Source organism: Panthera tigris, chromosome B4 (assembly GCF_018350195.1).
Source record: "Panthera tigris isolate Pti1 chromosome B4, P.tigris_Pti1_mat1.1, whole genome shotgun sequence".
Taxonomy (NCBI): Eukaryota; Metazoa; Chordata; class Mammalia; order Carnivora; family Felidae; genus Panthera; species Panthera tigris.
Window position 1 is genome coordinate 76,933,677 of NC_056666.1, and position 21,222 is coordinate 76,954,898.

Here is a 21,222-nt window from a genome sequence, read left to right on the forward strand (position 1 = left end):
CGTGCCAGGCGGCACAAAGTGGCTCCTGAGGGTGGTTCCTGCTGCTGCTGGGTAAAGGTCCCTTATCCAAAGCCAAGGACTAACACAAAGGAAAAATTCCTCTGATCTCAGTCCTTAGCAAGGGTTATGTCACCTGAAAGAGAAAAGCTTGGGGTGGGGTACGTGTGTGTGAAGGGTGGAAGGGAGTGAGAGAAGTCAGAAAGCAAGAGACCCGCCCTCCCTAATTGATTGGTGACAGTTTCCCTGAACTTGGAACCCCTATAACCCATCCCTACTTGGCGCTGTTTTTCATCCAGTGATGCCCTTATCCTTAAATTGCACTACTTCTGGCATGTTTGATGTTCTTTACTACCCCCAGTAGCTAGATTGGCCTACTTTTAATTGTCAGATGGATAGGTCCTTTGCTTATCTGTTTGTATTCATTTTCATAGAGTATGAATTCTTAGACCATGTTCAGGAAAAACATATTCTAAATGTAGCTCAGTGTCTACCTTAATTGCTCATTACGAACAGGCACTCATAAAGGCTTTTTGATGATGATTATGACTGCAGTGATTACACTGGAAATCAAAGGCTACCTGTTATAATTTTGGACTGCTGCTCCTCTGGAATGCTAACCTCTTTTACAAGTCTTCTCTCATAAACTGGTTTCCACTGGACTCCACCCGAACCCTTTCCATTTGATGGCCAAGAGACCTATGTTTTAATCTCAGATCCACCAAAAACTTCTGTGTGTCTCTTACATGCCTTAGTTTCACAGTTTTCTAGTGCAGGATGGAAGAAGCTCACAGGGCTTGCAAGTAGAAACAAGAGGTAAAATTAAAAAGTAGATACGGTAGATGCGGAAGGGCTTCAAGAGTAGGACGTGAGGAGGCTGTCAGAAGCTTCTCCTTCACGGCCAGCCCTCTGAGACACTCTTCTTTCTCCCTGTAGACACACTTCTTCTTCCAGGATCCTCAGGTTCCTGGTCTGAAGGAGGAACCATGCTTGCACGTCATCTTTCGCAGAGTTTCCTCCCGATGACCCTCTTGACCTCATTTTTGCCGCTTGCTTCCTCCTTACAGGCCTTCAAACAGATACTTTTCTAAGCCTGGAGGTCATTTATATCCCCATTCTGTTCTTGCTAAGAGAAAAACAATGTGCCAAAAAACAATGACTGGAATGAGAAATGTGCTGGAGTCAAACGGTGAGCCCCGCAAGCTTCAGAAGACAGAAAAAGAACAGGCAAAAATAAACTCCAGGTGAATTAAAGACCTGAAATGGTAAAACAAATGAAATAAAACCTTCAAAATCATCTGAAAAAATATAAATATCTTTATGATCCTAAGATAGAATTTAAAAAGCCAAATTATGAAAAAGCAGAAGTTATAATAGCCAGTTTTGATAAAGCTGACTGTAACAAATCTGTAACAAATACTAAATACTCATATACAAAAAAAAAAAAAATATATATATATATATATATATTTTTTTTTTTTTTTTTAGTAGGTTCCACACCCAATGTGGGGCTTGAACTCATGATCCTGAGATGAAGAGTGACATGCTCCACCAACTGAGCCAGCTGGCAGCCCCTCTAAAAGTATTTTAAATAAGGTCAAAATAAGTAACGGATGGGGAGATAGGGAGAAGGTATCTGCAATGTACATGCATATCAGAAAAAGATTGGTATTTAGCATCTGTAAAGGCTTCCTATAAACCAATAACAATAAAAAAGAAGATAAACAACCCAGTGGGAAGATAGACATAAGGTATGAATAGACAATTACCAGAAGACATTCAAACAATGGTACATATAAAAATCTATTCTACCTCTCCAGTATCCAGGAAAATGCAAAGTAAACTGACAAAGAGTTTCATTGCACATCTACTGGATTAGCAATAATCTAAAAGTCTGACCATTTTAAGTGTTGGTGAGAAACTAGGACTTGCATATCCTGTAAAACTGATACAACCACTTTGGAGAGCAACAGGGCAATATTTACTCAAGTTGAAAATGCATATATCCTCCGATCCAGAAAGTCTACTGCCTTGGAACAGTGTTTTTCAGTCCATTAGTGGGTCATGAAATCGTTTTAGTTAGTCGTGTCCAGCATTTTACAAAAATGGAATAGAATAGTAAATAGAGTGCAGATAGCCTAAGTATTATTTCACTAAACTTTTATTTTGTATATCAAATGAGTCTTGTTATAAAATGCATTTTTTTAATTGTTCATTTATTTTTGAGACAGCATGTGCGCACTGTCAGCGCAGAGCCTGATGCAGGCTTGAACTCATGAGCTGTGAGATCATGACGTGAGCCGAAGTTCGATGCTTAACGGACTAAGTCACTCAGGCACCTCATAAATTGTATTCTTACCATGAGTTATGGTTAAAAACAAAAAAAAAAAAACACTCTGAAAACACTGCTTAAGAGGAACTCTCATACATAAGAACAAGGAAGCCTGTTCAAGGATGTTCCCCTACAAGGCAGTGTTTGTAATAATGAAACATTGAAAACAACATAAATGTTTATCAGTAACAAACAGAATAACAAACTGGAGTGCATTCATGAGATGGAACACCACACAGCAGCTAAAATTAATGAACTTGGTCTACATGGATGAATTCTGAAAGCAAATTTGAGGGAAATAAAAATAAATGCCACTTGAAACCAATTACAGTTGACCTTTGAACAACACAGGGGTTGGGGTATTGATCCCTCACGCGGTCAAAAATCCATGTATGTCGGGGCGCCTGGGTGGCTCAATCAGTTGAGCATCCGACTTCAGCTCAGGTCATGGTCTCGCGGTCTGTGAGTTCGAGCCCCTCATCGGGCTCTGTGCTGACAGCTCAGAGCCTGGAGCTTGCTTTGGATTCTGTGTCTCCCTCACTCTCTGCCCCTCCCCCACTCATGCTCTGTCTCTCTCTCTGTCAAAAATAAATAAACATTAAAAAAAATTTTAAAAATCCATGTATAACTTTTGACTCCCTTCAGACTTAACTATTGACCAGAAGCCTTACCAATAACATAGTCAATTAATACATATTTTGTATGTTCTATGTATTATATCCTGTATTCTTACAATAAAGTGTGCTAGAGAGAAGAAAATGTTATTTGGAAAATCACAAAGAAGAGAAAATACATTTATAGTCCCGTACTGTATTTATTGAAAAAAATCTCCATATAAGTGGGAGTGGACCCGCATTGTGTCCCAGTTCACATTATAAATTAATTTACAAATATAGAATTGTGTTAGAAACAATATTTATAAAAGTCCATATGATTTTTCACATAGAAAAATATCCATAGAAACGGTTTTTTGTACACACAGTCTGGGGTGGGGGGTAGGTAGTCTGTTTGGTTGTCTTTCTTCATAATATTTAAAAAGTAATAGTGACGTTATTTATACCTCAATAAACTGAAAATAATTTTCTGTATTGTATATTTCAAAATAAAATTTTAAAGTAATGCTGTGAGTCTCAAAAAAGAATACACAGGGAAAAGTTAAAGTTTTTTTTTACAATGTACTTGTGTTCCTTTCTCTAAAAAAAATTAAATCCCCAAACCAGCACTACTCCTATCAAAGACCCAACAACATGGTACAAAGGCAACTCAGGACATGATCTTGACCTTAATGGAATGCTGTTCCACTAAAATCCACAATTATCCACATTTTAATTAGCACTTTTTGAGTAAGTTCAAACAGGGGCTGTGCTGTGCAAACCCATGTTGTTCAAGGGTCAACTGTATATGAATATTGATTTATTAAGTAGGCTTCATGTCCAGCATGGAGCCCAACACAGGATTTGAACTCATGACCCTGAGATCAAGACCTGAGCTGAGATCAAGAGTCAGATGCTTAGGGGTGCCTGGGTGGCTCAGCTGGTTAAGCGTCCTACTTCGGCTCAAGTCATGATCTCACGGTTTGTGGGTTTGAGCCCCGCGTTGGGCTCTGTATGACAGCACAGAGACTGGAGTCTGCTACAGATTCTGTGTCTCCCTCTCTTTCTGCCCCTCCCCTGCTTGTGCTCTGCCTCTCTCTGTCTCTCTCGAAACTAAATAAACATTTAAAGAATCAGATGCTTAACCAGCTCAGCCACGCAGGTGACCCTGTATATGGATTTTTAAAACATTAAAAAAACTCATATAGTATATATTCATATGCATATATATTCAAATATATATATATGTAATCCATATTGAATATACATATGCTCATATATAATTCATGTAATTCATATTCAATATATAATTATATATATTATAATATATATATTCAAAGTGTTAAAAGTGGACTGATACAAAGGGGATGCCCAGGAAGGGAGGGAAATGGGACTTGGGGAAAAGTAGGTATGATATTATTTATTCATTTTAGGTGGTGGATATGTAAGTGTACGTTATAGTATTCCTTGTTCTCTTCCTTTTAAAATATTAATTTTTTTTTTTTTTAGTAATCCCCACCCAAGATGGGGCTCGAACCCATGACCCAGAGATCAAGAGGCACATGCTCTTTGACAGACAGCCAGGCTTCCCAACCTTTTTAACACATAAGAAAAAAATGCAATTAAGAAGTTTTCATCTTGTTCAGATTCTGAAAGAATATCATAAAATTGTATTAAGCACTGGTTATTAAACCTCTTTCATTCTGGGATATTTTTTTTAGTGCCTTGGGATGAATAACCTGCCAAAGGCAGCCTGTCAAACTTAATGAATTAGTATCTAAGATTGGCAAATCACTGTAGTGAGTATTTCCACTAGCAAAAGAGATTTCTCTTTTCCTGAAATTTCAGTCTTTCCTATCTTTGGACATGCTGTTCCTTCTTTTCACAAAGCCCTTCCTTCCGGTGCTTGTCTGCCAGGCAATCTCCAATTTATCTTCCATGATCTAGTTCCAGCGTGACTTCTCTTCATCTGGATGCTCTGTCCCCCACCACCAGATTTTATCAATGATTACTCCTTCCTTTAACTCTCACTGTGCCCTGAACATATTTCTCTGTTACAGCACCTATCACATGATAGCACAGTAACTTTCAAATGCCAATCTTCACTGCTAAACTTTTGAACTTCTTGAGGGAAAGGCCTACCTCTTATTTGCCCTTATTTTCCTAGAACCTAGCAGAATGGCTACAGAGTGGCCCCTCAAATGTTTATAAGATGAACGCCAAATTCTGATGACAAACCACATGATATATGGGTTTGGGGAGCTCAAATCTGATTCCCATTTATTGCACCACAAATCTGGACCGCTTTAAGGTGGTCCTTATTTTGGGGCATTCTATTGGTTCCTCACTATCTCTTGTCCAGGTCCTTATAATAACTCTTTTGTATCCTTAACCTTCAGTCTCTTCCCACTCTGATCCATCCTGGATGCCACCCCAGACTAATTTTTATAAAACATCATCTTTTCTTGTCATTCCTTTGGGCAAAATGCAGCAGGACTCTCTAATCCTTTCATATCAAATCCAAATCTCTAGTCTTCAGTCATGAGGCCTTCAGAAACCCAGCCTCACTTGAGTATTCCAAACCTATCTCCCAATCATTTTATTATGTGAACTATCCTAGGGCTGGAACTACCTGTCTCATCTCTGATTTATTCCGAGCAACAAGAAAAATGGCTGGCCTGGGGGAGAGGCTTAATAATTGTGAGATCATTGAATAAATGAACTAATCCTAATATATAACCATTTGTTTCAGCCCAGCTAGTTTCTTCTTGTTTTGTATACACACCAAATTCATATCAGCCCATCTTTGTGTCTGCTAGTACCTAATAAACAACACTTAATAAAATGTATTGCAAAATAAGGCAGTGCCTTATTTTCCCAAAGAGAAGAACTAAAAAAATAGTTTTTGGTCAACCTCATATATATGAAATAGTCAACTGTCTACTTTAAGTAGTACTAATTTAGTGAACATACACTATCTAATATTATTTAGCAACACATTTAAAATCACATACGAAATAGAGATAATGCTTTTTCCCTCGAACTTTATAATACAATTTCATTCAAATTATCAGTGCTTTCATCATCATTCAAGCCAATTTTATCATCAGCTGGCCCAATTTACAGATCACACCATCCTCACATATATCCAAATTATTTGAGGACAGTTGGTTTTTTTAAATTCATGCTATGCTTATATATTCCTGATATCCACAATATAACCTTTCTGCTTTTTAATTTTTTTTTTAACATTCATTTATTTTTGAGAGACAGAGTGAGAGCTGGGGAGGGGCAGAGAGAGAAAGAGAGAGACGAATCTGAAGCAGGCTCCAGGCTCTGAGCTGTCAGCACAGAGCCCGACATGGGGCTCGAACCCACAACTGCGAGATCATGACCTGAGCTGAAGTCGGACGCTCAACCGACTGAGCCACCCAGGTGCCCCGCTGCTGCTTTTTAAAAGGCTTACTCCGGGGCGCCTGGGTGGCTCAGTCAGTTAAGCGTCCGACTTCAGCTCAGGTCATGATCTCGCGATCTGTGGGTTCGAGCCCCACGTCGGGCTCTGTGCTGACAGCTCAGAGCCTGCAGCCTGTTTCAGATTCTATGTCTCCCTCTTCCTCTGACCCTCCCCTGTTCATGCTCTCTCTCTCTCTCTCTCTGTCTCAAAAATAAATAAATGTTAAAAAAAAATTTAAAAAATAAAAGGCTTACTCCAACAAGATCTAACACTTGAAACTGTGAGGTCCTGAAGCCAGAATAATTCCTTAAATCCGTGTTAACGTTTTTCGCCTCCCTTTTAAGTAATTCCATACGGTGATCTCTGTAAACTTGGAGAACCAGCATCGACTAAGGTCATCTCAGGCTGCATCTTTCCCAAACAGTATTTTCATTCAAAACGAAATATATAAACAGGCACCGCGGGCTATAAGAGACTTTGTAAGAACACAAGATATAAGGCAACTTCTTTCCTGCAAAATTATTTTCAGAATAAAATAAATAAATAAATAATAAATAAAACACTACCTTATATTCAGGTATATAAAATACTTATTCATGTAACAAATATTTAATGAGCATGTCTTGTGTCCCAGGCACTGTGCGAGGGACTATAAATACAGTGAGCTTAGAATTCCATGGAATTCATGAAATGCATAATGCCACAGCTGATTAATTATGATCATTTTAAGTACTATTAAGGACAAGTATACCTAGCTACAAGATAGATGAGCGACAGAGGAACCTAAATCTGTGGGATTAAAAAATAGTTTTCTCCAAGTGCTGTTTATGTACAGTGCAGCAGTAATTCACGTGCCCAGTCTGGGTTCAAATCCTGACTCAAATCTTGAGCAGGTTACTTAACCTCCCTTTCCTCATTTATAAAGTGGAGCTGGGGCGCCTGCGTGGCTGAGTCGGTTGAGCATCCGACTTCGGCTCAGGTCAAGATCTCACAATTCCGTGGGTTCCAGCCCGGCGTCGGGCTCTGTGCCGACAGCTCAGAGTCTGGAGCCCGCTTCCGATTCTGTGTCCCTCTTGTGCTCTGCCCCTCCCCCGCTCACTCTGTCACTCTCTCTCTCTCTCAAGAATAAATAAACACGAGAAAGAAAATAATAAATAAATAATAAAGTGGGGTTAACAACAGTATCTACCTCATGAAGTTATACTGAGGATTAAATGACATAATACACAGAAAGCATCAAGAACAATGCTGGCACATGGTAGTTGCTTAATAAACGCTAGCTATTATTACCATTTCAGCTGGAACTTGAAAGACAAACTGGGAGGGAGGGAAGACACTCCAAGCAAAGAGCAACATGCAAAAGCCCAGAGCATAAGGTTGCTTGGCCTAAAGTAGAACCGAAAGGCCAACGTTTCTTAGCATAGAAAGCTAAGGGGTTGAAAAGATACGATGCGGCATGAGAGGAGGCTGGGAAGACAGGATGAAGTCAATAATGCAAAGCCTTGTAGGCCGGGTTAAGGAGTCTGAACTTTATCCTAAGAGTCAGAGGAAACTTGAAAGGTTTTATAAAGGGGAGTGACAAGCTTAGATTTGCAATTTTCAAAGCTTTCTCTGGCTATGGAATAGAAAACTGGTTGGAAGGAGGCCAAAATAGATGAAAGGGAAACCAGTAAGGAAGCGGATTCAGTCTTCTAGATCAAAGGCGGGTGGTGGCACAGGAGAGAGGAAACTGGATGACTGAAGAAATAGTTAGAAGGCTGAACCAGCAAGACTTATGCGTGTATGTTGTGGTGAGGGGGCATGGAGGGAGAGGCACTAAATAATAAACATGTATTTGAGGAAGGAAGGAAGGACGGAAGGAGGGAAGGAGGGAAGGAAGGAAGGAAGGAAGGAAGGAAGGAAGGAAGGAAGGAGGGAAAGAATTCCTGTGTTCTTGCCATATTGTTTTACTGCTCCCTCGACTCCATCTTTCCAGGCACAATACCTGCCTATTTCCTCCACAAAAGTGTCTCTGATTGATCTTGCCCCCTTCTTTCCATGAGTGTTCTAGAATTTTAGAGCTGAATATTTTTCTTTTTTTTAAGTAGGCTCCACACCCAGCGTGGAGCCCAACATGGGGCTTGAACTCACAACCCTGAGATCAAGACCTGTAGAGCTAAATATTCTTGAGATACATAACAGTTGAGAGAACTTAGACACTGCCTGAAGACTGAAATCATGTTTTAGTCAACTTTCTATCCTGCCCACCTCATCTACCCAACAATTGTAGAGACCATCACTTACAGAACATTTTCTGACTTCATGAGCAGTAGTCATAAACAGTCTATGTTAATACGAAACTCTCTGACCCATTAAGGGTCATATGGAGTTTTCACAACCATTTTTTTCTTGGCTTTTCACAGAACTCTTATCAAATGAGTACTCTTACAGAAGAAATAGAGCTAAAGTAACTTGTCCAAGGTCACATACACTAAAGGAAATGGCAGTGCTAAGATTTGAACCTAGATCCTGTTTACCAATAGGATGCTTTTTACTACTCTCCATGTAGGGTAAATATTCATATGTACTCAAGACAGCAAACTAACTCTGGGCAGCAGCTAAGCACCACCTCTAAGAATCCTTCCCAGTTTCAGTAATTAGTTTAACTCAAAAATATTTATTGAACACCTACTACATCCCAGGCATGGCGCCTATTGTTAGGGGTAGGGTACAGCAGTGAACAAGGCAGGAAGGTGCCTGCCCTCAGTCTAGTTCAGGGAGCCCGCCAAACAAGGAAACAAATGTATAAACAATGTAAGTGGTAAGTTGATGGAGGGAGGGAGGTGGGGGATGGGCTAGAAGGGTAAGGGGTACTAAGGAGGGCACTTGTGATGAGCACTGGATTTTGTATATAAGGCATAAATCACTGACTTCTCTTGAAACCAATATTGCACGTGCATGTTAACTACAATTTAAGTTAATGTGTATATATATACATTATACATTATACATATGTATATACTGTATACATGCATGTATACATGTATAACACATATGTATATATGTATAACACGTACGTTTACATGTATAATACATTATATATAACACATGTACGCATATATGTATAATACATGTATAATGTATTACATTATATATATATACACATATACATACACACACAAGGTGATGGAGGAAAATGTGTACCCTTTTTGTTGGCATTACTTTGGATAAAGTGGACAGAGGAAGCGTCTCGGAAAAGTGACACTTCAGACCCGACCTTGGTCTTCAGGAGGCTTTTAAGGAAAGATACCTTCCCACAAACCTAGTTTGGAAAAAGCTGGCTAAAGTAAAAAGGTATTTAGTGCGCACAGGGGCCGCTCCCTCATCGCCTCGACTGACACTGGACAGTTCCCGGCCACCGCCACTAGAGGGCGCCTTGGCCACAGTCACTGCCACCGTGACACCTGGTACCGTCCCCCCCCCCGCCCAACCCCCCTCCACCGCCTCAAGGCCCCGAAGTCCGGAGTAAGGACAGAGGGCAAGGGAGGCGCTAGGAAGCCCTAGTGAATCGCAAGGGGTCAGCAGGTCCTCAGAGAGAGGACGTCCTCAAGATCGCAAAACCAACCACTGCCGTAAGTCCTCATTCCCTTCGGGACAACCCGCTTCCGGCGCTTTTAAACAAGGAAATACTGGCTGCATCCAATCCTGCTCCTTCTTTCGCCACCTAGTTAGCATCGGTTCCTCGCCAGGGGAGCCTCAGACAGGCCGTCTATGGATACCAATCAGCGCTCAGGAAAGACGCATGCGTTCTGGAACGAACGTGACGTACAGTGAACTTTGACCTGAAGACGACCTCTTTCCTTCTCTCCCGCCCTCGCTGTGAAGATGGCGCTCTCCAGGGTGTGCTGGGCTCGGGCTGGTCTGTGGGGTTCGGCGGTCACCCCCGGACCTTATGTCACCCGGAAGCTGCAACTTGCTCGCCCTCGCGCTGGCCTGGCCTGGGGGGCCCCTCGGTGAGGGACGTGGGAGAAAGGAAAGCGTTTCTGATGTTCAGGCCCTTCCAGTCTCTCAATCTTGTTTGCATGGCTTTTCTTAATTCTTAGCGTTACACGGCCTAGCCCCGGGTTTTTATTCTGCTCAGAATTCGCACCCCGATCCCTACTGGTCATATGGCTTCCTGACCCGCTTCAACTTTCAGGGCTCCATATTGTCCGAATCCCCCACGTATTCCGAGCTTTCAGCCTCCCTTTTTCTACTTCAGCTTTACGGCTGCTTGTCTGGATCCCATCTCTCTGGCCTTAGCCTGCTGTTCAAATGGTCCCTCAGGCCTTGCGCTCCCTGCAGACTCATACCCACACCCAACATTCCTTCCCGTCTGATCTTTCATCTGCCCGATCTGTTTTTCTTTTCTGATCGCTTATCTCTTCCTGAGCCCAAGATCTTCCTTGGATTTCAGAAGTTTCAGGCCTTAGCATACATTCCCTGAGACCTGGTGTTTTACATTAGTGTGAACGGACTCCAGGACTGATGCCCAGATAGTCTCTTTGATCTTCCTTGTAGGTCTTCAAACCTCCACCTTTCTCCAAAGGCAGATGTGAAGAGCTTGATTTCTTATGTGGTGACCAAGACCAAAGTGATTAATGGGAAATACCATCGTTTCTTGGGTCGTCATTTCCCCCGCTTCTATGTCCTGTACACAATCTTCATGAAAGGTAAAACCAGAACAGAAATCCCTTGAATCAGTTCATGAGCAATGTCAAAGAGTTAGAATGAGTAAGAGTGTTTGCATGTTCTGCTATGTGATATGAGCTGCGGGGGGGAGGTTTCTGTGTCATAAATGCTTGAGCGTGAAACGAATTCTTTTAAGTTAGCACTTCTGGAGAATGTTTCTAGAAAAGTATTATGACAACAACTTCTGAGAGCATCCGGAGGGGGATGCCTATAGGTATTTTTGCACTTTTCTTAACCATACGCAGCTGCCTATTATGGAAATTCTTTGACATGCACCAGGCCAGACGTCTATGGCTGCACAGACCTGCCCTGTGATTTATCAGTGGACTTGGCCCATAAGCAGATGTGGTTTAATGGTTATCACAAATCTATAGGTAGCGTATTGTGGAAATTGCACTACATATACTTGTTTTCTGGATGTTTTCATTAAAATCAAAGCTGAGCTAGTTACTAAGAGATGGTATAATGATACATGTCCACTCTCGTGCCAGACTGCCTGTGTTCAAATCCTAGCTTATCACTGGCTATGTGATTGGACTAGTTACTTAACCTCTCTGTTCCTTGTTTTTTTCATCTGTAAAATACAGCAAATAATAATAGAACCTACCTATTGACCCACATGGTTGTGAAGATTAAATACATCAATATTTGTAAAGTACTCATGGCCTGATCATAGTATGTGCTCAATAAATGTACCTCTATTATTATACTCTGTACTTTTATCATAACACCAATTACAACAAAGTACCATGTTGTCAGCGGTGAATATTATCATGATTATTACTAGCTTCATGGAAAATCTGAAGTAGAAATAGAATGGCTACTTTCTCTGCTCCCGGTTTATAGCTATGATTAAATGAGAAAAAGGTCCGAAAAAATATTTTGGTTGGTTTGTTTTTAAGCTTTTGATTGTGTAAAGTTTTAAATGTACACAAAAGTAGAGAGAATAATGTAATGAATTTCCATATACTCAGTCTCACTTCAACAGCTACCAGCTCATGGCTGCCGGTCTTACTTCATTTATACACTTGCCTTCTCCTGTATAATTTTGAAGCCAACCTACACATTATATCATTTCATTCATAAATATGAAAGCATTTTTAAGAACTAAAGCCCTAGATAAAATGTAAGAATAATCATCGAATGAAGAAAAAAATTGAACCATAGAAATCTGTTGAATTATACTATTTCTAAAAGTGTTCTAGAAAGAAGATAAGTTAATATCTGGTTGGGGAAAAGATAAGGTTAATTGAGCAAGACTTCCTGAAGTTAGGGAGCTTTTGAATTTTTTTTATTTCTAAATGTTTATCTCTTTTAAGAGAGAGAGAGGGTGCACACGCGTACAGCAGGTGAAGGGCAGAGAGAGACAGGGAGAGACAACCCCAAGCAGGCTCCACCCTGTCAGTGCAGAGCCTGATGCGAGGCTCAAGCCCATAAGCCGTGAGATCACGGCCTGAGCTGAGATCAAGAGTCGGACGCTCAACTGACAAAGCCACCCAGCACCCCTTGAATTTTCATTTTAAGGAGGGAGTGGGCAATGAACCAGAAGAGGGAGACCATTCTATAGTAGATCACAGAAGGCCGGCTTGGCTGGGAGATAGGTGTTGTGTTGCGGGGGAAAAGAATGAGAAAAGAGATACAAGTTGGCCTCACAAGAGTTTTAAGTGTCCTAGTTTAGAGCTCTGATTTAGAGTAATTTTGGGGAGCGACAAGTACGTGCATTGGGGTTAGACATGGAGTAGGGACCTGTGGTAAGATTCACACTGGGATAACATTACACTCTGTCCTCTACTTTAATGAGGCAGGATTGCAGATGTTTTGGGCTGATGCCAAAAAGGCTAGAAGAATAAAGACATATATGTGGAAGCACAATGTAAAGTTTCATCAACTTTCATACCGGGAGATGGAGCATTTGAGACAGGTATGGGCCAGGGGCAGATACCCAGAAGTTCATGGTGAGGTAATTAAAGTTAACTAAGATCTCAAGTGTTTTTTGTTTTGTTTTTTTTTTTCCTTTCCTATCTTGTTCACCACTGATCAACCTTTCCCCTCTGCTGTGAGATCAAAGTATCGAACTAAGTAAGAACATCGGGTTATTGGTCAGAATTGGGTTTATTCGGAGTTGTAGCCCTCTATAACAGAGCTCCATAGAGATTCTGGCATCCTTGCTGAATGAAAGTTGTGGACACTAAAATCGAGTTCATTTCTGATACATAAAAATCTGCAAGGATCCCAAAGGCAGCAGGAAAGTAGTATTTGGTAGTGACTTGATGGTGTTCACTTTGGTGGTGACTTTGAAACTGAGAGTGAGAACCTGGGACCCATTTGGCACATCAGGAAGAATTTGTTGAGAGATTTGGTATAATGTCAGGCCCTGTACTAGACATTATTTGGGATACAAAAATGAACAAATCAGGGCTTCTGTCCTCAAGGAATTTACCAACTAGAGGTAGATAGAAATAAGCTTGATCCTTCTCTGGGCTGTAATAGAAATTTACTGCACAGTGTTGGGGAGGGATTGTCCATTGTATTAAGAACTTACTTGGGTTAAAACTGCGTCTGTGTTTATTTCTGCTTAGTTCCGCCGAGACGTCACCAAGTGTCTTTTCCTAGGTATTATTTCCATTCCACCCTTTGCCAACTACCTGGTCTTCTTGCTAATGTGAGTACAGACTTCTATCTTCCCAGCGTATTGAAGATATATAGATTTTTTTTTAATTCAAAATTATTTTAAGAAGAACTTTCCATTTCAGAAATAGGCAGAGATTATCACATTTCCTGCTCCAGTCTTCTAATTAGCCACACTTGGTAACACTTGGATTACTGGGTTAGCTGTAGGTGTAGGTAGCGTAGACTTTTCCTGCCTCTCAGCTGCCCCTGTGTGTTGTGAAATAAGATTATGACCTTTTCCATCATCCCTAGAGGCAGCAACCCACTCCCTGAGAGGCTTAGCAATTTGGGACAGTTTTTTTAGGAGAGAAACGCATTTCATATTCTGATCACATAAATCTTTACTTTGTATCCAAACACGACACTTTTGATGATTGATAGATTGATTTTTTTAAGTTTATTTATCTTGAGAGAGAGGAGAGAGAGAATCTCAAGCTGGCTCTGCACTGTCAGCACAGAGCCCAATGCAGGGCTAGAACTCACAAACTGTGAGCCGTGTGACCTGAGCTGAAGGCAAGAGTTGGATGCTTAATCGACTGAGCTACCCAGGCCCCCCCCGCCCCCCGCAAAGATGACACTTTTAAACTTTGATCTTGTGTGTTTTAGTTATCTGTTGCTACATAACAACCTCAAAGCTTAATAGCTTTTCATGGTTTCGTGGGTCAGGAAATTGGGCAGGGTTCAGGTGTGTGACTGATTTTTCTCTTCCGTGTGATGTTCACAGAAGTCTCTCAGTGATATTTAGCTGATGAATGGACTGGTCTGGATGATCTAAGATCACTCTTATGTCTGGTGCCTTAGCAGGGATGGCCGGAAGGCTGGGACTGTCAGAGTGCCTATATGTGGCCTCTTTAATATGGTGGCCTCAGAGTAATAGGACTTCTTACATGGCAGGCAGCTCAAGGCTCCAAGGGTGAGTGTTTCAGCAAATAAGAATCCAGGTGGCCTTTTATAACCTAGCCTTGGAAGTCACAAAGACTCACTTCTGCTCTGCTTTATTGGTTGAATCAGTCACCCAGATTTAAAAGTAAGGGGGACATAGACCTTCCTCCTCAATGAGAGGGATGCCAGAGAATTTGTGGCCGTGCTTTAAAACCACCACACATGCGGAAAACGAATTAAAAAACAAATTTGACTTTCACATTTTATATACACATATGGACTGTGCAACAGCTTGAGGTTGTCACCATCACATATAATGACCAGCTCTGTCTGCATCTGTCTCCCGGTCTGTCCAGCATATGTTCTTCAGATGCTTTGGTTCAAAAGGAGTCATTTTATCCAATTACTGCATGCGAGGCTATTCCACCACTGCTTGCTTTCACAAACCTCAGTAATGTTGCTTGAAATTGTGCTTCCGTGTCTCTTAAACCTTGGTCTGAGACTCATTTACAGAACAGTGAGGTAGGGAGTAATGTCTCCATTTCTTCTTCCTAGTATTCATATCTGCCAAATGCTTTCTTAGATCACTTTGAGGATGCCGGTTTCAGCAAGTGACATTGTGATTCCTTTTCCTTTCAGGTACCTGTTTCCTAGGCAGCTACTGATCCAACATTTCTGGACCCCAAAGCAACAAATTGATTTCTTAGATATCTATCATGCTCTCCGGAAGCAGTCCCACCCAGAAATCCTTGGCTATTTAGAAAGGGTTATCCCTCTCGTTTCTGATGCAGGACTCCGGTGGCATATGACAGAGCTGTGCACCAAGGTATTCCTCTAGCTAACCCTTCCTGCAAACTAGGACTCTTGTTAGATCCAGTTTGCACTAAAACTAGGAAAGAGAGCCAGTCAGGAGCTTCCTAACCTCTACCAATCTCTTGGCTCTCCCAAGATACAGCATGGTACCCACCCAGCAATACATGATATCCTGGCTCTGAGAGAGTGTTTCTCTAACCATCCTCTGGGCATGAACCAACTCCATGCTTTGCAAATGGTGAGCACTTCGAGGCTTTCTCTGTTCCGCAGCCTCGCCTTGCCTCAGGTTCTGTGTATGGTAATGCCGTGCTGACTTTCTCCTCCTGTGTCGTTGCGTTACAGAAAGCCTTGAGTCGAGCCATGCTTCTCACACCTTATCTGCCTTCTTTCTTGTTGAGACACCGTTTAAAGACTCATACCACTGTAATTCACCAACTGGACAAAGCTTTGGCAAAGCTGGGGATTGGCCACCTGACCCCTCAGGAAGTGAAATCGGTAAGAATTTGATGGCAATATCAACCCTCAATCCTTGGTGGGCTTTTGAGCTCACAGGACTGGGAGCTTACAGAGACCTCCACCATGTTTTGGTTGTTAGAACAAAGCCCAAACTCTTTATTCTTTCACTTTGTTTCTGTGTCTTTTTTTCTCAGTGAACTCATGGGAGGGAATTGCCCAGAGTAGTTTTGGCTTATGGCCTTTCAAAAACCAGGGACACTGTTCTTTAGACCTACTATTTTTGGTTATATAGTCCTCTTTGCTTGTCTTCTTGTCCATAGTTCAGATTGCCACAGAGAAAGGTTTCTTGTGGGGATGAGACTGGAACTTACTTAGAGGTTTTGAATTATTAGTGGGTTTACAGTTCATGGCCATACTTGCTATGTGATTATTGAGGACTGTTTCTCTTCTGGGTGATAATAGGCTTGTTATCTTCGTGGCCTGAATTCTACCCATATCGCTGAAGAGAGGTGTCGAACTTGGCTGGGAGAATGGCTACAGATTTCCTGCAGCCTGAAAGGTAAGACCCATCCCTGTGGTTATGCAACTCAGATTCAAGTAATTTTTATATTTTATTCTGAGATTACTTTGGAGTTGATGAGTGAGTACTGTGAGACCCTTATCCTGTGTATAAACTCATTTGCCTACAGGGGCTAAGCAGGTAGTGAAGTAGACTGTGCCAGACAAGAGGCAGTAGCAGGGACTGTGGGAACCAAGGCTACGTGCATGCCAGTCTGAAGCAGTTTCTCAGCCTCAGCACTACAGATGCTTCGTCCTGGGGGGCTACCATGTGCGTTAGAGGGTATCTAGCAGTATCCCTGCCCTCTACCCACTAGATGTCAGTAGCGCCCTCCACCCCAGTTCTGATCATCAAAAAACGTCTCCCAACATTGCTGGATGTCCTGTGGGGGGAGGGGGAATAGAATTATGCCGGGTGAGAAGCGCCAGTCTAAAGGCATTCAAACTCAAAACAAAAACACTTGGAGCACCTGGCTGGCTCAGTCGGTAGAGCATACAACTCTGATTCTCAGGGTTGTGAGTTTGAGCTCCATGTTGGGTGTAGAGATGACTTAAAAATAAATCTTGGGGCACCTGGGTGGCTCAGTCGGTTAGGCGTCCGACTTTGGCTCAGGTCACGATCTCACGGTTTGTGAGTTCAAGCCCCGCGTCGGGCTCTGTGCTGACAGCTCAGAGCCTGGAGCCTGTTTCAGATTCTGTGTCTCCCTCTCTCTCTGCCTCTCCCCTGCTCACACTCTGTCTCTGTCTCTCTCAAAAATAAAACGTTTTTTTTTAAAGTTTAAAATAAAAACAAATCTTTAAAAAAAAAAACCCACAAAATAAAAAACAATTGGCTAAATAAAAAGTATCTGAGGGTGGGTATTAGGCCTGTGAGTCACTTATTGGAACCTTTGGCTGGGCTTTGATGTTTTCTAAGCCTGTGAATAGCAGGGTAGGCCTACTAATCTCCTTGGAGCCAAGAAATGTTTCCAGAGCACCAGCTTCTAGCAGAAGAATCCCAAGGGTGACAATAGTTAGTGTTCACTACCATTAGCATCTCTGAGTTTTCTCCCACCACCACATGAGAGGCAAGAAGTGAGGATGAGGAGAAAGGAATACCTGGTGGAAGGAAAGGAAAGCATACGTGGCAGGGACTGGGGTGAAGCAGGGGAACCTTCAAGAACAGTAGCCTCTCGATGTCACACCTCCCTGCACTTGGCTTCCCGACTCCAGGATCAAGCCCTGCCCCCTCCCCCCCCACCCCCAGGTGACTGTTCCCTGGCCAAACCATTAACATTGATGGTGTTTTCAGAAGCTGAGCTGTCCCTCTTGCTACACAACGTGGTCCTGCTTTCCATCAACTACACCGGCTCAAGGCGCTGAATGAACGTGGAGCGGGTGGCATCATCCTGCAGTCACACAGTACGGCAGCGTGGTACCAAACAGCACTGGCCGGCAAAGCATCTGTGTGCCCTGGCGGGGGTGTGCGGGAGGCAGAGGAGCAGGTGCCCGCGGGCTTCCCAGCGTGGTACCCTCGAGGGAGGGAGCTGGAACCGAAACAGACCCTCTTACCAGAAGTGTCATCCCAACTTCCTCACCATCAGCCAGAGCCGGCAGCAGCCTCCGTATTGGGCTTTAATTGTGACATTTTGAGTTCAGATCCTAGGAAGTGAGCTTTTGCCCCAGGTGGGGCAAGTCCTAGCAGCCTCGAATTTAACCACTGCCACATTCTTTACAGCTGGGTTTTTGTTAGTTTCCGGCTGGGGAGGGGGGCAGCCCTGTTGAAACTGGAGCATTTACATCTGTGCGTGTCCTTTGATGCTGCCCTCGATCCTTTTTGTGACCAAAAATAGGCTTTTTATTTTTATTTTTATTTTTGGTCCCCTCACTGGGTTAACCACTCCCTTTCCAAGTCCATGAAACATTTTTTTTTTTTTTAAGCAAATAGTTATTCATATATGGGAACATTCTGATGGCAACGATGCAAGGAAATACAAGTGCCACTTGACCCTTTCCGTGTTTATAGCCTTCACCCCACCCTTGTCTTAATTTCCGGGCTGTGGTGCAGCCTCCACAGATCTTAAACTCTGCTACCTCCGCTGAGTTGCGGCAGTCCGGCTGTAACTGCCAGTGGCCGCCTTTGGGCCCTGGATTAAGCCTCCAAGGCACTAACGACCACCCTGCTTGGGAGCCCGGGAGCGGTCTGCGTCGAGAGTACGTTGGGTTTAGCTTTTGTCCCTGTACACTAGTGACGTGTAATAACTTATTGTTAAATGCATGAAGCACTGTTTTAAAGCCAAGTAAAGACTGCCTGAAACCAGTTGCTGGAAGTGACTTCTGCATACTCGGATGATTTTGCTAAAACTCCTTTGACAAGACGGACGTAACCTAACTAATGGAGACGTAGTCGGTTGGGATAGAAGCTTCTGATGGGATGGAAGTTCTGAGGGAACGGATTTGACACTGATCCTCTGCTCGATTTTAACACGATAACCAGGAACAGAGAATTTTATATATTTTATAGATACATACATAATCTGTAAAAATTATATATATATGATTGTAAAGAAAACGGGATTAGCACATGAGCCCCCAGGATACGGACTATAGACAGGGAAAAGCTTCAACAGGGGAGCATCAGGCGTGCTCCAGCTTGGGTGCATAAGGGCCATACGATGCACGTCAAGTTCTTGACGCTCCAAAGAGAATGTTCTGTTTTTCCATCGTAAAACATTTCTGTTGTTAACATTAATATCTAACTGACCTAATTGGTTTTATATACAACGCTGGAGAAGCACCCTTTGTCTAACAAGTAACTAAGTTGTGGCCTGCCAGGATAAAAAATAACACACCATTCTTTTGAATATTTCTTTAATATTACATTTAAATATTCTCTTTAAATACAGCATTATCACAATGTAAAGGACCTAAAAGGCAAAAAAAAAAAAAAAAAAAAAAATTGTTTTCAGAGAACCAGACAAGCTTTGGATTCACATTGAAAATACTACCTGTGTACAGTATATGAGAAAGGAAACTGGAAAATCTTAAGAGTTGCAGTAATAAGAGATTTCTTTTATCTAGGCCTAGACTGAGTGGGACTGAAGCCGTACGGTCCTGTGATCAGAGGCCTAGGCTTAGCTTTTCTAGCAACCATGAGCGAGAACTGTGTCCAGCTCAGGTAGCACCAGAAACGAGATGGACTAGGTTGTAGAAAAGGCCCTTTGCTTAACAAGACAGTTAATGCTCAGTGTTAATATTTCAGCATTTAAAAACTTGGGATCGGCGGGAGTCAGAAGTGTTGTTCCTGGAGGGACGGACTTGGATTAAGAAACTAGTTTTTCAGAAAAATCAAATCTCTTGGGGGCTGGCAATGAGTTTAATAATGAGATTCCAATTCTTGGCTTGACCCCAAAGGCTAAAGGGTCTCTTACCAAGCAGGTGGAATCCACTTCCAAAGGTGAGGCTGGAGCCTTCCTAAGGAGGGAATGTTTAGAGCCCACGCTCCCCTCCCGATATAAGCTTTCAGGAAGAAAGTCAGTTTGCAGTTTAAGCTTCAGCCTTGTATTCAAGGGGATGGCCGATCGTGGGGGAGTGTGGCTTGGCTTGGGATAGTGTCTACATCTCGGGTGCTTAAGACTCTCTTGTTTTGTGAGGCTAGAGGATGGGGAGGGACAAGGTCTTGTACTGAAGAACTCCCCTCCAAATGTAAAACCAAGCAAAACCAGGAATGAACTGGAGAGGCAGACTGGGTTAAAAGACGTATCTGTTTAAGTACAAGGCCTCACAGGCTCAGTTTAGAGATTTTCTAGGTGAAATGTTGCTGTGACATACATAAAGAGTGCGTTCACGTCCCACAAGGAAAGGCTTTGTGAGCAAGGTAAGTAGGAAGAGTTCTCTCCCCACCGAAAGCAAAGCAGTTTTCCACTTGTTCTTTCTTGGTCAATAAACCATACCAGAAGTGAAGTGTGATGTAAAGGATGCTAGTGGAGAGTGTTTTTTGCTCCCTACTGACTCCATTTTAAAATGGGCGCAAAGAGAACTAATAAGAATTCAGCGGTGTTTAGCAGAGCGCATCCTAGAACGTGAGCTGGACATAAGAAGAACGGGAACCGTGTCCCCCCATGGAGGTAAGACCCGAGTTTGAGTCCCACTCTATAGATCTCAAAAGTAGCAGTCAGAAGTTGAACTCTTTGGAACCTGGGAGCTGTGTGTAGCAATTAAGAATTCGTTTGGCTTCCAATTTTTATGTATCAAGTTGGAGGGATCCAATAAACATTTGCAGTTGTCAGGGCGGGGGGACTGGAATAGCAAAACTCTCTTAACCCTGTATATCCAAGGACCACAAGGGTAGTACAGAAAGAAAAGGACAAAAACTAGTTGGTGACTTTAGACTGCCACGTCCTGCATTCCTTTAAAGCTCAAACCTCCCAGAGCGGGGCGGGGGGACCGTGGGTGAAAAAGCAAGCATGGCACAGATCAAGTCCACTTCTTTGCAGACAGCAGCCTTTTCCTGCTGCCTCTTTCGGACACAGGCAATGCTCCATATATGCCTCCTGTGGGACGTGTGAGCCCCGGCCTGAAGCTGCCTGACGGAGCCGGCATTACACAGGCACAAGCCTCAGGCTCTTTAGGCCACATCCCCAGCCAATCTAGCTTTTTCTTCAAGGGAAAAAGAAAGGGGGGTGGGGGAGACAAATAGGCAAGTTTAACTCTAGTACCTAAGAACATGTGAAAGAAAGAATTCAAGTTACAGACCAGGAATCCCCAGTGTGGGGAAC

General features: G+C 42.6%; 2 protein-coding genes across 13 annotated transcripts in view; one reads left to right on the plus strand and one right to left on the minus strand.

Annotated features, from left to right (window-relative positions):
- The window catches only part of SLC11A2 (solute carrier family 11 member 2), a 63,888-nt gene extending 53,817 nt beyond the window's left edge, over nucleotides 1-10,071 (minus strand). The window contains exon 1 of the mRNA XM_042992283.1: nucleotides 9,981-10,071. The gene's annotated coding sequence lies outside the window, so the exon portion shown is untranslated. The remainder of the gene's footprint in view (nucleotides 1-9,980) is intronic.
- Nucleotides 10,072-10,206: 135 nt separating this feature from the next.
- Nucleotides 10,207-20,639, plus strand: LETMD1 (LETM1 domain containing 1). 12 transcript variants are annotated; one of them, XM_015542476.2, is made up of 9 exons: nucleotides 10,209-10,368; nucleotides 10,895-11,067; nucleotides 12,892-13,007; nucleotides 13,666-13,748; nucleotides 15,278-15,464; nucleotides 15,588-15,689; nucleotides 15,794-15,946; nucleotides 16,370-16,466; nucleotides 20,401-20,639. In XM_015542476.2, the coding sequence occupies exons 1-9, from the start codon at nucleotides 10,241-10,243 to the stop codon at nucleotides 20,586-20,588; spliced, it is 1,227 nt and encodes a 408-aa protein (XP_015397962.2). In that variant the 5' UTR covers nucleotides 10,209-10,240; the 3' UTR covers nucleotides 20,589-20,639. The 12 variants fall into 12 exon arrangements, with proteins under 12 accessions (XP_042848242.1, XP_042848234.1, XP_042848240.1 ...); XM_042992299.1 differs by having other exon boundaries at nucleotides 10,916-11,067; XM_007073024.3 differs by lacking the exon at nucleotides 20,401-20,639 and adding an exon at nucleotides 17,757-18,381.
- Nucleotides 20,640-21,222: the final 583 nt, after the last annotated feature.